This window comes from Stegostoma tigrinum, chromosome 14 (assembly GCF_030684315.1).
Source record: "Stegostoma tigrinum isolate sSteTig4 chromosome 14, sSteTig4.hap1, whole genome shotgun sequence".
Lineage (NCBI taxonomy): Eukaryota > Metazoa > Chordata > Chondrichthyes > Orectolobiformes > Stegostomatidae > Stegostoma > Stegostoma tigrinum.
In genome coordinates this window covers 36,692,956-36,709,054 of record NC_081367.1, presented here as the reverse complement: position 1 = coordinate 36,709,054, position 16,099 = coordinate 36,692,956, and the positions used below count along the sequence as shown (strand labels likewise).

The 16,099-nt window shown below is 39.7% G+C and overlaps 1 protein-coding gene across 1 annotated transcript in view; it reads left to right on the top strand.

Moving 5' to 3' along the window:
• Window positions 1–786: 786 nt before the first annotated feature.
• The window catches only part of zmat3 (zinc finger, matrin-type 3), a 32,799-nt gene continuing 17,486 nt past the window's right edge, over window positions 787–16,099 (top strand). Inside the window, 4 exon segments of the mRNA XM_059651096.1 lie at window positions 787–928; window positions 931–1,051; window positions 5,668–5,675; window positions 8,434–8,783. Of these exon segments, the coding sequence (XP_059507079.1) occupies window positions 883–928; window positions 931–1,051; window positions 5,668–5,675; window positions 8,434–8,783 (525 nt within the window). The 5' untranslated portion in view covers window positions 787–882.

Genomic DNA, 16,099 nt, shown 5'->3' with positions numbered 1-16,099 from the left:
TGGTCTGCTAATAATTGTGCAACAAGACGCTCCCCAAAGCCTGAACACCATCTACAAGGCACCAGGCAAGAGTCTGATAAAATACTTATTGTCTTCTTGCCTGGATGAATGCACCTCCAGTAACATTCAAGAAGCTTAAATACCAAAAAGCTTGAAACAACATAAATCAAAACCGAGAGAACTGCGGATGCTGTAAATCAGGAACAAAACAGAAGTTGCTGGAAATGCTCAGCAGGTCTGACAGCAACTGTGAAGAAAAAGTCGAGTTAACGTTTCAGGTCTGGTGACCCTCTGAACTGAGGATGAAACAACCTAGTTGATTGGTACCCTATCAGCCACCCTAGATATTCATTCCTTCCATCATCGGCAAAGAAACAAAGTTGCTATCCGGTATCAATGGGTCTAAGACGCAAGTTGTTTCTTAAAGGTAAAACTGACCCATTGATATAGGATCAAGATCGGTCATGGGCGAGAGACCATTCGCAGTTTAATATCATAAATGTTACTTGTCTCCATCGCTTCCTTGAAGGATACAGGCACAACATTAAACACCTCTCAAAGTTATTGTCTCAGGTGTGCGGCAGCTGTGCCTCTTCCTTTACTCTACCAATTAGCTTTAGCCACAAAAATCGCTTGATAGTGTGCACGCCCGATTAGCCCCATTGTCATGCAGGTTCCCCCGATTAGTCACAACCTCTAGCCCCGTTAACGAGTCATTGAGGCCTCCAACTCCCTTACTATAGTAACCATTTCCCATCCCTCCGAGGCAGAAGGCAGCACCTAAGACCTGCCGTTAGGCGGGCCCCCGATCCCGGCGCCACCGTTAGCCGGAGCCTCGGGCTCGCTCGGACGCCTCGAGCCCCAACAATCGCTTTGAAAGGAATGGAATGTGGAAGGTGCCCGCGTGCTCTTCCCGGCATCCTCCTGGCCGCCCGCACGATGCCAGGTGGAAGCGGAGGCTCTATCCCTGTCTGATCAATCCGTCAGTGCCCGGCTCCGAGAGGCTCCCACCGCTCCTTCATCCATCACAGCCTGCCCCTTTCCCTCCACGGTAAGAGATCTGGTACCAGTGTGGAGAACGGGGTTTCACCCTCCGTTTCCTGTAATCGCCGGCCGTCTGTTCTGTTTGAAGCTGTAATTTCTGAGGGCACGGTGCACAGGGAAAATGGCGATGAATGTAAGGCAGTAGAGGCTATAAGCAAAAATAACTGCAGAAATATGTGTAAAATCGGGATTTGCAGCAGACAAGGTTAATGGGTATATTTCAGGGCTCCTTAGAAATTCAAATAAAATTCAGGATTTATTATCGTTGAATAAGCAATATCCTGATGTTCAAAGCGCACTCGTTAACTTTGATAACTGTACTTGGTTACGTTAGATTTTTGATGCATAGAAACAAGAGATGTTGACATTGAAGGCACTGTTGCTGGAAAGATGAGATTGCTTTTTCTTTCCGAGCTCTAAGGAACCCAGCGTCAGTTACCTGTACATTGAAGCTGAATCACTATCCTAGCGTTTTACTTATTTCCAAAGACAGAATTCTAATTGAAAGGAAGACTGCTTCCAATTGCTCTTAGGATAGGAAAATACATACGTTTATCCGATTCTACGGCTTTTGTAATTTATAATTTTTGAGAAAAAAAATCATCGGGAAATACCGAAGGTAACTTTAAAATTTGATTCTTTGTTACATTTCCCCAATGCCTTGTTCCTAAATTAAGTGAAAATTTTCTTTACGTAAATATACCAGCTGATGTTCCTTGGCGTTGCTCACAGTTTGTCAGAGGATAAAGAGAGGAAATAATTGTGACATTTCCTGAGGTGGACGTCATTGAAAAGAATGATATAAATACCTTTGTTGAGGTGAATTGAAATATATTGTTTTAGGGCAAAGTTAGTTAAATCTTTTTTTATTCATTTATGGGACGATGGCGTCGCTGGCTGGGCAGCATTTGTTGCCGATCCCTAATTGCCAAATAGTGTTAGAACTACAGACCAGCAGGTATCCTTGGGTTAATACAGTAAAGAAATATTAAATGAAGTAAATCAAAATGAGTCTGAGAAATAAAAAAAACAAAGCTACTATTTGCAGAATGAAAAAAATGACAAAGTTGACTCCTCTGCCACAGAGTTGGAGCAGGAATGAAATAAATAGTGGAGACACATGAATTAGAATGTCAGGCCAGTAACTAAATAAATGGTTACAGAGCTGATTGGGCTTTTTGTTACATAGTACAGTGAGGAGGAGGGAAGGTTTTCTGGTGCACCTGAGCCAGAACTTCAGGTTTTAAGTTCTACCTGAGAACTTGATGGCCAAGGAAGATACATTCATAACTAAACAACCTACTATTCTTCCAGTACACATCAATAGCAGGTGGTAAGAATGAAGGAAATTCCTAGTCAAATACAAAGAGTCATCAAGTCATACAGCATGGAACCAGACCCTTCAATCCAACCCGCCCATGCCAGTCATAATCCCAAATTAAACTAGTCCCATCTGCCTGCTCCTGGCCCATATCCCTCCAATATGAAAATAACTTTGGAGCCTTTTTCTTTGCTATTTCTAAACCAAGCTACAACATACATGTAAATTGCATGTTGCTGCAGCACCAAGGACAGTGAGTGATCTGTAACACACAACACTGCAATGTGGACATATTCATGTTTTCCCATGAAAATGGAGGATTTACCTTACTTTAAAAAAAGACTATTAAACAAAAGTAGACAGCAATTTAATTAATCTAGCAGTAATGACTAAATCAGAAACACTTTTTAAAAAAAAGGCAGGTAAACTAGATTAAATTAAACCCAACAAATAATTCAATTTGACTTATTGCAGGTTGGGAGGAAGAGGAGTGCAAGATGGAAATAGGGAAATTGTCTGTCCTGAACAACTCTTGCCATAAGGCAATTAATAATAATCAAACAGGCTAAATAGCCTGATAAGCTTAGTAACTCAGCCACTGGTGCAGGCAAAAATTGTAATAGTGCCAGTCCCAACCCAAGTAAATGGGCAGGAATTGATGCAGGAAGGGCATCCAGCTTAAAACTCAACCATCATATCCAAAAAAGTAACAATAATAGTTAATCAACAAGTATTGCAGCAAGCAAAATAGGAGAAGTTGAAAAAGAAAGGAAGGAGTCAGAGGCACTTCGATACCAGAAATGGCAACATTTCTTTTACCTCTGTGCCTGTTTGCTGTGAGAAGGTAGTTGAGGTATTTCACAGAGTATTCAGAGTCAACCACATATTAAACTGTTGGACTGGAGCCACTGTTGATTCAGATTTAGCAGCAGATTCAGGAACTTTTCTTTGAAAGACTCCAATAACTGGTTCAATTTTTGCCATGTCTGATTTTATTTATGGGATGTAAAATAATTCTGTTTCACAGTTCAGTTTCCTAGCATTTCTGCATGCACTGTAACTATGGTACACTACCGGAATTGTTGCTCAAGTAATAATGGAAATTATTTATTTTTCTTTAACAGATAATTACAAATGGATACTGGAGGATAAAATACAATTGAAGGCTGCATGTCCGGAAAGTAGAATATCAGGTACATTCAGATTAGTTGCAGTCCTTCATATTTTCTTGCATACATTTCACCTTTTGCTGAGAAAAACACTCCATTACTTCAGAATGGTCCTGTAATTCTTTGTGCATATATAAATGATGTCATAAGGATTTTAGTGACCAAGTTTTGTAGAAACCTAATCAACTGCAATGGAACTAAAGAATGCAACCAAAAAAGCTGGATTTTCACTCCCTATGCTGGCTCAGAGCCCCATTATCAAATATGCTTTGCAACCTCTCAATTTGCCTACAGTAAAAGGTATATTGGAGCATTGCTTTCTGGCTTCCTCATCATGACCTATCTTGCTGATTTCCACATATTGGCCTGACTCCAGCTGTTCTATTGATTTCCCTCCTCCAACAGCAAATAAAATTTCCTCCTTTATCTGGCAACAATTCCAACCTCAAGGTACAATAGCTAAAGAAACCATTGCATGTTTGGAATCAACTCTTCCCATGACGTGGTTAGAGGCAATTCCTGGATGCACAACAGTGCATGCAATACGTTGACAACCAAGAATTTGGGCATTGCATCAGCTATTCAGAGGAGATGCCATTGGAAACCTATCCTGCCACCACCCTAGGAAGGTATACTGTATCCTTAAGATCTGAGCTAGGACTGGAGCAAAATGTACTGTATGATACAGAGCTGCAGTTCAGCATGTGAAACACCTCTAATGCCGTACTTGCAGAAATCTTAAGCACCAATACTGCTAACAGTCGTATGGAGAACTGTCTTCATGTGCTGCAAACTAGCCAGGAGAGTGACGCAAAAATATTCCTGATTAACATCTAATCTTCTTGCTGAACAAATACAGGAGGTACTTATAGAAATAAATAATCATGACAATCAAGGACACAACAGAAATATCTGTACTTTCATCCCTTAAAACATGGAGAAAAATAAATTCATCCCTCTTCATCTGAAACACTCTGAAATCTATCTTACACTTTGGCAGCTGATTTGCATCCACATTGAACAGTCCAGAGGATGCTGATTCTCAATCAAAATGCCATTAAAGCACTGAGAGAGTTAATGACTTCCAATCTAAAATGTTTATTGGGCTAAAAGAAAAGGGAAGCGACGACTGCACTTCAATAGGCAACTAGATATCAATTTTTGTTCACATTTTCCTGAACTTTTATGAGTACACAAAGCTGTTGCTGTAATAAAAATAGCAGTCTACTGCTCAAGCATTGAATAATGAATGCTAAAATCTGTGAAGCTCACAATTTTGAATAAGTTTGACACTCTGAGGCTGCTGTCACTGTCTGAAACCATGCTGGCGTGAGGATACCGGATACCTGATCACAAGCTGGCAACAGCTGTATGCTAGAAACCAGATTAAACAAAAGCATATCTTCCTGAAGGTGAATCATATCACAAATTACCTGGTGACACTACCTCCTATGTGAAAACCATACAGTAGATTTCAACGTGCTACTATGGCAACACAGCCACCCTGAGAGTTCTTCAGTGAATGAATGTTTGGTCTCCAGACTTCAAGATTATCTCCCTCAGAGGTGATGTAGAGGTGTATACAAGTGTTATAATATTTTATTGTTACATAGGCAGAGTCCTGACTGCATGGAAAAAGAAATCATAAGCTGGGAATGGTAATGAAACCCTACAACAAATAAATTTGGGAGTTAGAGAACTTGCCACTCCATCAACCATTTCATGAAGCTTGAATATTTAGCCTGGAAGCTAAGTTGAATTGAGTTGAGCTTCAACTATAACCTGCAGCTTAACCTTCTAAGGAATTTCAAAGAATGATGAGTGACAATGAGTGGTAGAAAGAGAATAAATTTTGTTCACAACAGTTAAGTTTGCTCAATATGTGCTAACAGAGGCAAGACGTAAAGAGGTCTAGCCTACAAAATAGTAGAAAATACGGACCCTGGAGGTTTATGGAATAAAATTTAAAATGGCCAAACATTTAAAAAGTGTTAATGGGGTAAATCACCAAATTAGCAGAAAACAAGTTCAGATACTTTGGAAAAGAACAGTATATCTTTATTGATAATATATAAAGCACAAAAATCTCAGCACTTCTATGGCACTATTTTGAATGTTATGTTCACTGTACAGGGTGTGTGGTAATGGGAATGCTCTTTGCCATGCCTAAATAGGCTTCCTGCCAGTGTAACACCCTGAGTACACACACATAGAAGTCTTAAGATTGGTGCTGGGGCCTAGCCATTCTAAGTATCTAAAAAGTAGTCTTGGGCCATAGTTTGTCAAAACCAAGGGTCATTTGTTCTCCTTCTTAACTTGTATAACTAATTCCTGAACTAAGAAAACTATTCTCCCATATATCATACATATATTGTATACACACATATACACAATATATGTATATTCAGGATCTTTGACATTTGAAATTTGATTATTCTAATACAGCATAAGGACATCTGTGCATCCTGTAGACCCATGTGATTCTCTTAAATTATGACGTTCAATCACTACTGCTTCCTGAACTAAAACAGATTAATTTGAGAATGCTTATCAATGAGCAAAACCAGACTGTCATGCACCATTGAAATAACAAAAATGCAATTGCTGCAGTTTTCACTGTCTTGCAAGAATATGCTCATTGTTATTGCTGCTAATTGCTTAAAAGCCTTTTATATATGTAGACTAAGATTTTGCCACTAGCAACTTCTTATGACCTTGAAATCTGCGCATGAATATCTGATGAAATATATGATGAAAATTCCTTGTTTCCTCATGGCACTTTAAATCCGGCCTGCAGCAGCAGTGATGTCAGTAAACAGACAATCAAGGAAATTGAATTATTCATAAACATCAAACCAGGAAGTTAAAAGCAGAATAAAGCCTTTCCTAAAAAAATTCTAAATACGTAAACCTTTTTAATCATGGTGAAATTTGAAAATTCCTCAAATTTAAAATGACCTTTTCAGAATTTGTAAGGTTATTTAGCAGTAGTTATGAAGTATCCCACTCAAATTTCAGTTACATGCCATTCAACAAGGTTTGACTTTTTTGGAAGTTTTTACACCGAATCTACATGCCAATAATGTGCCACTTGTTGGTGGGAAATTCCCTTGGAATTCAAGGATGAAACTACTCCTGACATGAGGAAATGGAACAGAGCTCTGGTTAAGTTGTGACTAAAACACGAAAGGTTTGAGGGATACTATCCACTTGCCTATTTTGGAACATTAGAATCGTAAATACATCTTTAGCTACCTTTTTTGCTCCGAGTCACCTGGACGTGTACTTGTTGAGGTCCTTAAAATGCTAAACTGCATTACAAATGGACAGCATCAGGAACACTAAAACAATGTAAGGAAGCCCATTCATCTTTGTGATGCTCGATTCACTTCAGTTCTATTATGTCCCACTGTAATTTGTATGAAATCTCCTTTCCCACTTCGTGCTCTTCCTCTCCACTTGCATCTTCCATCCACCCCCAGGTTTTACCAGACCCATCCTGCATGAGGAGGGAGGTCAAGTTTGCATGACTTAGTTGGGAAGGGGTGTGGATATTAGAAAGTGTTGTACAAATAGGTTGATTTACCAGGTAAATATTTCCTTGTGACTGGAAAGGCAGTTACATGGCATGATTGTCCATAAGCGTGTGATGGAGTGTCAATTCAACAATTGTGGAAATTCTGCACAGTATAGGGAGCATTTAATTGTCTTTGGAGTAGTGTGGTTTCCCTACCTCAGGCCAGAAAGTCCAGCTTCAAGTACTACATGCCTTGGGAGAATGCCATAGCACATTCAAAGAAATTGATAAAAATAACATAATCAAGAGAATGACAATTAGTAGGGTTCACGAAGAGAAAATGTTCCTTGCTTTCATGTGGATTTCTTCAGAAGTGGAAGTCCTGTTCAGTGAGAAGATGGGTCGCAAAACAGTGGTAGTATGAGGATGTGGTTGGATGGGAGTGATCATGCAAATGAGGATAATGGGCTTGGAGAACTACAGGTGAGGGTGAAAGTTGGGATTTGCAGTCCAATGCTCCCTGTACTATTGGCATTAAGATTGCTGTAAAATCTTTGTGAGTAACTGTTGCAACGTAGGGAAAACTCTGGAGATCATACATGTTCAAAATACTGGTTTTTACCAAGTTGATTTAACTTGACTATTTTAGCAGGTCACCTTGAAAATTTATGTATTGTGAACTAAACTGGCTTCTCACTGATGAAAATATGGTGACCATAGTGCATTGTAGCAGGACAGCATGAAGAGATTTCAACTTGTGATTTCTAAATAAACTAGTTGTAAGAGATAATTGCAGAATACACTTGAAATATAAGAAAGAAAATGCAAAAACTAAAAAATATGTATATTGGTTTGACACTTCATGGCCGTGCCAGTTAATGGTTGTATTTTTTGTTAACTTTATCTATATAAATTTCCCATGAGTAATTTATAATCTACAGTTCCCTGTTGCATATATTGCCCAGCCATTAGTCTGCTGTCTAATAATTACTTGACCTCAGATTAAAATCTAGTAAATCGGGATGGTATTTCAGCAAATAAGCAGCCTAGAAAATCCTGGCAGTCAGTATGATGAGGAATTTAACATTATCGATTCCAGTGTGTAATTTATGATGAATACAGTTGATAAAATATACAACAGGAAGTCCAGCAATGCAGACATGAAGTGCAAAATCAAAACTGTAGATGCTGGAAATCCATAATCAGAACAGAAAATGCTGGAAGCCCATAGCAGGTTATGCAGTATCCGTGCAGAGACAGCAAAGTGCAATTGTGGAAATTCTGCACAGTATAGGGAGCATTTAATTGTCTTTGGAGTAGTGTGGTTTCCCAAATTGCAAACACAATATATTATAAATATTTAATTCTACTTTTTTGTTTAGCCCCAGAAACAAAGATAAAGTCTGCTTCTGGATCAACAATGTGCCAACAGCCATATCGCCACACAACTTTACCCCAGACATTGCAACCTCTTGCTATTGAGCCTCTACTCTTAAAGCAACCCCAGAATCTTCAGTCTACCTCATCTGCAGTGATGCCACGATCCTCTCAGTTGTTACCTGCACAGATGTTTAAACCGTCTCAATCAGAGCTTGTTCTGTTATCACAAGAGAAAGTACCTTCCTTTGATGCACACCAAGACCCTGTTTTAGCAGATCTCTGTAGACCACTACTTTGTAAATTATGCAATGTATCCCTGAATTCAACACAGCAAGCACAGGCACATTATCAGGTATGTTGGTCAACAAGAAAGTGTCTGTGTATATATGCATTACGTTGAATCAAAATATAGAAATACATAGTGATAAACTTGTATGGAAAAGAATAGACCCCTAAGCATAAATTTTTGACTGGCATTATTTGTTTAAAATGAATGGGTGAATACCAATATTAAAATAACACTAATTAGAAAATCTAGATTTAAATCCTAATCGGAAATGTGAATACCTTCTGTCCAGAATGTTGAAATGCATTGTTTTTGCTTAGCTGCATTTCTTGACATATAAAGGCTCCCTTCCCTAAATATTGCTTCTGGAAAGGTTGATTTGCATTTTTAGTGGAAAATATTAATTCTAAAGAAATCACAATCCAGTTAAGACGTTGTGAATGAAGTAAAATCAGAAATTGCTGGGAGAAACTCAGCAGGTCTGGTAGCCTCTGTGAGAAGAAAGCTGAGTTAATATTCCAGTCTGGTGACTCTTCATCTGAAGAGTTTCTCCGGCAGTTTGTGTTTTTGTTTCAGATCTCCAGCATCAACAGATTTTTTTTATGTTATTGTGAATGATATCTTGTGTGCTATCAAGCAGACACACCAAATACTAAGCTGTGGTTTGAAACAGTTTTTCAAATGCGCTGGTAGCATTTACCCTGTAGTGAATTTCTCTACAGTTGTGTTAATAGCTTATGTGTTAACTGTTAGAGGTGATTTTATGTATAAACGAATTAACCTCTCATATTACGCATAGAATCAAAATTAAGAAATAAATAGTAATGTCTTGGTAAGTCTTCATTTTACAGAAGAGGAGGGGCGGGAAGTCTTAAAATGCATAAAGATAGATAAATTCACCTGATCAGGTGTGCCCTAGAACTTTGTGGAAAGCTAGGCAAGTGATTGCTGGATCCCTTCCTGAGATATTTGCATCATCGATAACCACAGTTGACATACCAGAAGGCTGGAGGGTGGATAATATGGTGCCATTATTTAAGAAAGGTGGTAAGGAAAAACCAGGGAACTATATACCATTTTTTAAAAAATCACACAACCACCAGATTTTAGTCCAACAGGTTTATTTGAAGACACACAAGCTTTCAGAGTCTCACTCCTTCAAGTGTCAGTGAGAAAGTAGCATCAGACACAGAATTTATAAGCAAAAGATCTAAGGGTCATAGAATTAATGCGGTGTTAAACAAACCTAAGATGGCTGATGATATTTAATTGGTTAGAAAGGATTAATATGCAAATTCCTGAATTTCTTTCAAATTATTGCCCTGAGATAACTAAAAGGTTTAATGAGTTCCCTCTGTGGATGTAATATAGGATGCATCTGCAATTATAAATCTGCAAATGCAAATTCCCCCCAAAGGTGTGTGTGCGTGCGTGTGCATGTGTGTGTGAGAGAGAGATAGAGAAAGAGAATGTATGGTGTGGTGGGGTCACCTGTAGTGCAACATGAACCCAAGATCCCAGTTGAGGCTGTCTTCGTGGGTAGTGAACTGATTAGGGATCTAACAGCTATCTTAGGTTCGTTCGACACCACCTCAGTTCTATGACCCTTTGATCTTTTGCTTCTAAAATCTGTGTCTGATGCTACCTCTCTCACTGGCACCTGAATAGGGAGTGAAAATCCAAAAGCTTATGTCTTCAAATAAACCTGTTTGACTATAACCTGGTGTCATGTGATTTTTGATCTTGTCCACCCCAGTTCAACTCCAGCACGTCCGTGTCATACTTACTGTCGAGCCTGACATCAGTGGTGGGAAAGTTGTTAGAGAAGATTCTGAGGGAGAGGATTTGTATTTGGAGAGGCAAGGACTGATTGATTAGGGATGGTCAGCATGACTTTGTGCATGGGAAATAGTGTGTCACTACCTTGACTGAATTTTTTGAAGAAGTGACAAAGAATATTGATTAAGGCAGAAGTGTGTACATTGTCTGTATGGGCTTCAGCAAGGTGTTGAGCAAGGTTCTGCATGGGAAACTCCTGAGCAAGGTTAGATCATATGGAATGCAGGGAGAGCTAGCCACTTGGACACAAATTGGCTTGAAAGTAGAAGACTAAGGTCGTGGTGGTGGTGGAGGGTTGTTTCTCGGACTGGAGGCCTGTGACCAGCGATTTGCCACAAAGGTTGGTGCTGGGTCCACTGCTTTTTGTATTTTATATTAATGATTTAGATGTGAGTAGTAAGTTTACAGATGTCACCAGGTTAGATGGTATAGTGGACAGTGAAAAAGGTTATCTCAAAGTACAATGGGACCTTGATCAGATGGGCTGAGGTGTGGCCAGTGAAGCTTAATTTAGATAAATGTGGGGTGTTGCATTTTGGTAAGGCAAATGAAGGCAGCTCTTATGCACTCAATGGTTGTGTCCTAGGCAGTGTTGCTGAACAAACTGGACTAGATTAATTTAGGGTATCTGGTTGACATGGACAGTCGAACTGAAGGGTCTGTTTCCATTCTGTAAAACTCTATGATGCAATGACTCTAAGTGTTGCCATCAGATGAAGTGAAGCTAGGTGGAAATATTGGAGCAGATGTAATTCAACCATTGTTTTATGCGTAAATTGTACTGCAGCTCCTGATAATTGCACGTATGCAGTTAACTGTGGCAACCAGGTTGTGGCTGAGTTACCTTGCTTCTGCAAAGCTCCACCAATATCTAGCAGTGAAGGTCAGTGTTAAATATGTGAGAGGGCATAAAATTGGAAACGTAGATACCTCTACCCTGTAGTGCATACCCTCTAAACTCTACAGAAACAGTTCAGGCTTGTGTGAATTCCAGTGTAATTCCAGTTAATAGCATGGTAATTACTGCTAAGCAATCTCTGAAAATGAACTTTTACAAATGTGGAATCACATTCCTTTTGATTTCCTATTTTTCTTTCCTGTTCTTTTACATGATTGGGCATCTAATTCAGTATTCTTGCTGACACTTTCAAATTCAGACTTTGCTTTGCTCAGCAATGATTTTTCATTTTGATTGATTACAGAGATACACAACTGCTTGTTCTGCTCGTTATAGATCACAGATCCACTGAATGAAGCAACATTCCAGTTAGCCAGAGTTCAAAATAATGAGCAGCAGTTTCATATAGTTTTGTTGGAAACCACCCATTCCAACAAAACTGCCTGAAATTGCTTGAAGACTATTTTGAGTGGCAGACAGTTGAATTTATTTCAGCATATACCATCTGTCCTTCCTTTAAATTCTTGACTGCGACTTATCCAACAAACCAGTGGCGAGAGGAGAAGTCACTTATTGGATAGCTGCTGAATGGAATTAGTGGAGTCTGGCAGCCAGCATCCTCTGCATTTGAGAATTATCACCCTGGTAAAGAAAGAAGGTTAAGTATGAGTTAAGAGTAAGACCTAATGATGTTAAGATGGATATTTTATGTCTTGAGGAGCAGGTATGCCTTGGTTGGCAGCATCCAGAAGAAAAAAAAAAATCAAGGTTACCAAAGAGTTCAGGAAGGATCAAGAGAAGAGGCTGGAATAGTGTGGGTTTATTTAATAAAGGTCAAAAGATCATTTTCTATGAACGATGTTAGAGTGGACTCTACCAGGAATGCTAAGACCAAGAAAGTGGATACTTGCAATCTGGAAGAGAAAGGCTTCAAGATGCTTGATGAAATAGCTCCACAAGAGCTATCCTTTATTTACACATGGGGCGTCCTTGACGCTGCTCCAGCTCTCTTAGAACCAACTGTCAGAGTGAACAGAAACACTCACATTCCCATTTATATCTATCAGTTAAAGCTCCCTGATTGGACCTTGGACCAGTTTGACAACCCAAATCAGGGAAATCTAATTCCATGAGGTCCACCTGCTTGGCCTCATTACAATCACAAGACTTGAAACCTGGGGAAACTGGAGAAAGGCTACTGTGAGTCCTGAATCTGCTTAATTTTCTTTATTCATTCATGGGATGAGGGTGTCAGTGGCTAGGCAGCATTTATTGCCCAGAGGGCAGTTAAGAATCAACCACATTACTGTGGGTCTAGAGTCACACGTAGGCCAGACCGGATAAGTATGGCAGTTTCTTTCCCTAAAGGACATTAGATTAGATTCCCTACAGTTTGGAAACAGGCCCTTCAGCCCAACAAGTCCAAACCGCCCCTTGGAGCATCCCACCCAGACCCATCCCCCTATAACCCCTGAACAGTAGGGCAGTTTAGCATGGCAATCCACCTGGCCTGCGCATCTTTAGACTGTGGGCGGAAACCAAAGCACTCGGAGGAAACCCACGCAGACACGGGGAGAATGTGCAAACTCCGCACAGACAGTTAGCTGAGGCTAGCTGGTCCCTGGCGCTATGAGGCTGCAGTGCTAACCACTGAGCCAGTGAACCAGTTGGGTTTTTTTCAACAATTGACGATGGATTTGTGGTCATCAATAGATTCTTAATTCCAGATATTTTTAATAACTTTCAATTTCACTCTCTGCTGTGGTGGCATTTGAACCTGGGTCTGCAGAACATTATCTGGGTCACTGGATTAACAGTCCAATGATAATACCACAAGGCCATCGCCTAGGGAAAAGCAAGAGCAAAAAAAACTAACACACCCTCTACCTTCCTTTCCTAGCATATTGATAAGTTGATATTGGCTCTTCCATAACTGTAAAATTTCATTTCACTTTAACTACACCAAACCCTGTCTACAACCTTGCTGGCTGGGTAACCTTTGATAGACTTCCTTATGCAATAATTTTCTGCCATGTTGGTTAAGAAGTAGAGAAGATTGCAGGACAAGGAGAAGACACAAGGGTCTTAGAAAAAGGCAGGGAGATATAATGAGATGATTGATTGGGGTGAAATGAGGGGAGAGAAGGGTTTATAGGAGGAGAGGAGCAAAGGGGAGAAATGAAAGCGAATGAAGGATCAGTTCCTGAGGTGAAGTGGAGGAGATCATAGAGAAGAGGAGAAAACTAGACCAAATTGAATAAGGGCAGGAGATTTAAGGCATTGAGGAGCTGAGATAATGGTATGAAATGAGAGAAGGAACTTTAAAATATGATTATCTCTGACAAGCGAGAATCTTAACACTTCCCCTTGACATTTGTCAGTCTTGCCATGACTGAAATCCCCACCATGTAGATCTTGTTGTCACCATTGACAGAAATCTAACTAAACAAGCCATTAAAAATGTGTGGTTGTAAGAGCAAGTCAAAAGCTGGGCATTCTGTGGCAAATAACTCACCACGTAAATCCTAAAAGCCTGTCTGCTATCCACAAGTCAGGATGTGATGGAGTAATTCCCACTTTCCTGAATGAATGTGCTTCTCATAACACTTCTGAAGCTAAGAACCTCAGCAGTATCTGTGATAAAGTCGTTTGCATGATTAGAATTCCATCCATTACTCTAAACATTTATTCCCTTAACCATCAGCACACTGATAGCACTTTGTGCAATCCACAGGATGCACTGCAGCAAATTGTCAAGGCTGCTTTGATAACACCACCTAACCTACAACAGTCATTACCTAGAAGGACAAGGGGTGCAGGCTCAAATACCTTCCTGATTTGGAAATGTATTGTCTGTCTTTGAATGTCACTGTGCCAAAATCTTGGAACTCTCTTTCTAACAGCACTGCGGCTGCACCCAGATTACTTAGGCTGAGGTGGTCCAACAGAAATTGGGATTGGGTAGTAAATGCTAATTTTGCTGGTGAAGCCTATGTCCCATGAATGAATATGAAAAAAAATTATTGAAATAGCTTTCCTTTTTTTCTTGTATATCTCCCCACCCCCACCCGACCTGCTGTCTTTCTTATCATGAAGTCAAAGAGTCGTACAACACAGAAGCAGACCCTTCAGTTCAACCGGTCCATGCCCATAGTAATCCCAAACTGATCTAGTCCGACCTGCCTGCGCTTAGCCCGTTTACCTCCAAACATTTATTACTCATGCACTTTTCTCCATGTCTTTTAAACGTTGTAACCATACCTGCATCCTTTGGAAGTTCATTCCACACATTAACCACTTTGTGTTAAAAAAAATGTCCCTGGTCTTTTTTAAAATCTTTTTCCTCTCACTTTAAAAATATGCTCCCTTGTCTTGAAATCCTCCACCCTAGGGAAAAGACATTTGCCATTCACCTTATCTATACCTGTCTTGATTTTATAAACCTCTATAAGGTCACTCGTCAATCTCCTATGCTCTGGTGACAAAGGTCCCAGCCTATCCAGCTTCTCCCTATAACTCAAATCCTCCATTCCTGGCAACATCCTGATAAAGAGTTCATGGGAACTGCAGATGCTGGAGAATCCAAGATAACAAAGTGTGAAGCTGGATGAACACAGCAGACCAAGCAGCATCTCAGGAGCACAAAAGCTGATGTTTTGAAGGGTCTAGGCACGAAACGTCAGCTTTTGTGCTCCTGAGATGCTGCTTGGCCTGCTGTGTTCATCCAGCTTCACACTTTGTAATCTAACATCCTGATAAATCTCCTCTGAACCCTCTCTAGCTTAATAATATCCTTCCTATAACAGGGCAACAAGAATTGGAAACAGTACTCCAGAAGAAGCCTCACCAATATTCTGTATAACCTAAACATAACATCCCAACTCCTACACTCAGATGTCAGAGCGATATAAGTAAGCATCCCAAATGCCGGCTTAACCATACTGTCTATATATGATGCAAACTTTCAACACTACCCAAGGCCCTACTTTTAATTGTATAATTTCTGCCCTTGTTTGTTTTACCAAAATGCAGTACCTTGCATTTACACAAATTAACTCCATCTGTCACTCTTCAGCCCATTGACCCAATTGATCAAGATATCTTTGTAATCTTAGATAACTTTCTTCACTATCCACTATACCACGAAAGTTGGTGCCATCTGCAACCTTACTAACCATGTCTTCCATATTGTCATCGAAATCACTTATATAAATGACAAACAAAAGTGGATCCAGCACCCATCCCTGTGGAACATCACTATCACAAGCCTCTAAGCCATCATCTTGCCTTCCTTTCTCTCCGTACTGCAGTAGAAAACTGTATATGAACTTGACTTTGCCTTTGTAATTTCCTTGGCTAATGATTAGCTTATTGTTAATTAGCAAATCTTACCTAATCTGGGAAGTGAAAAAGTAGAGTTGGCTATGGCATAAGAGTTTCTTTGAAGTTGTAGCCAAGTGGTTAAGAGCTATTGTCGGCAGTAAACTGTAGTTATAGCTTGAACAGCTTAAATATAAAAATTCTGTTATAAATGTGAAAATGCAATTTCATAATTGAAATGTGAAAATTTAAAATGTAAAAATTTTAAATGTAAAAGTTATTTGCAATTGCACAATTCAGATTACTGTTGGTTGAAAATGTAGGT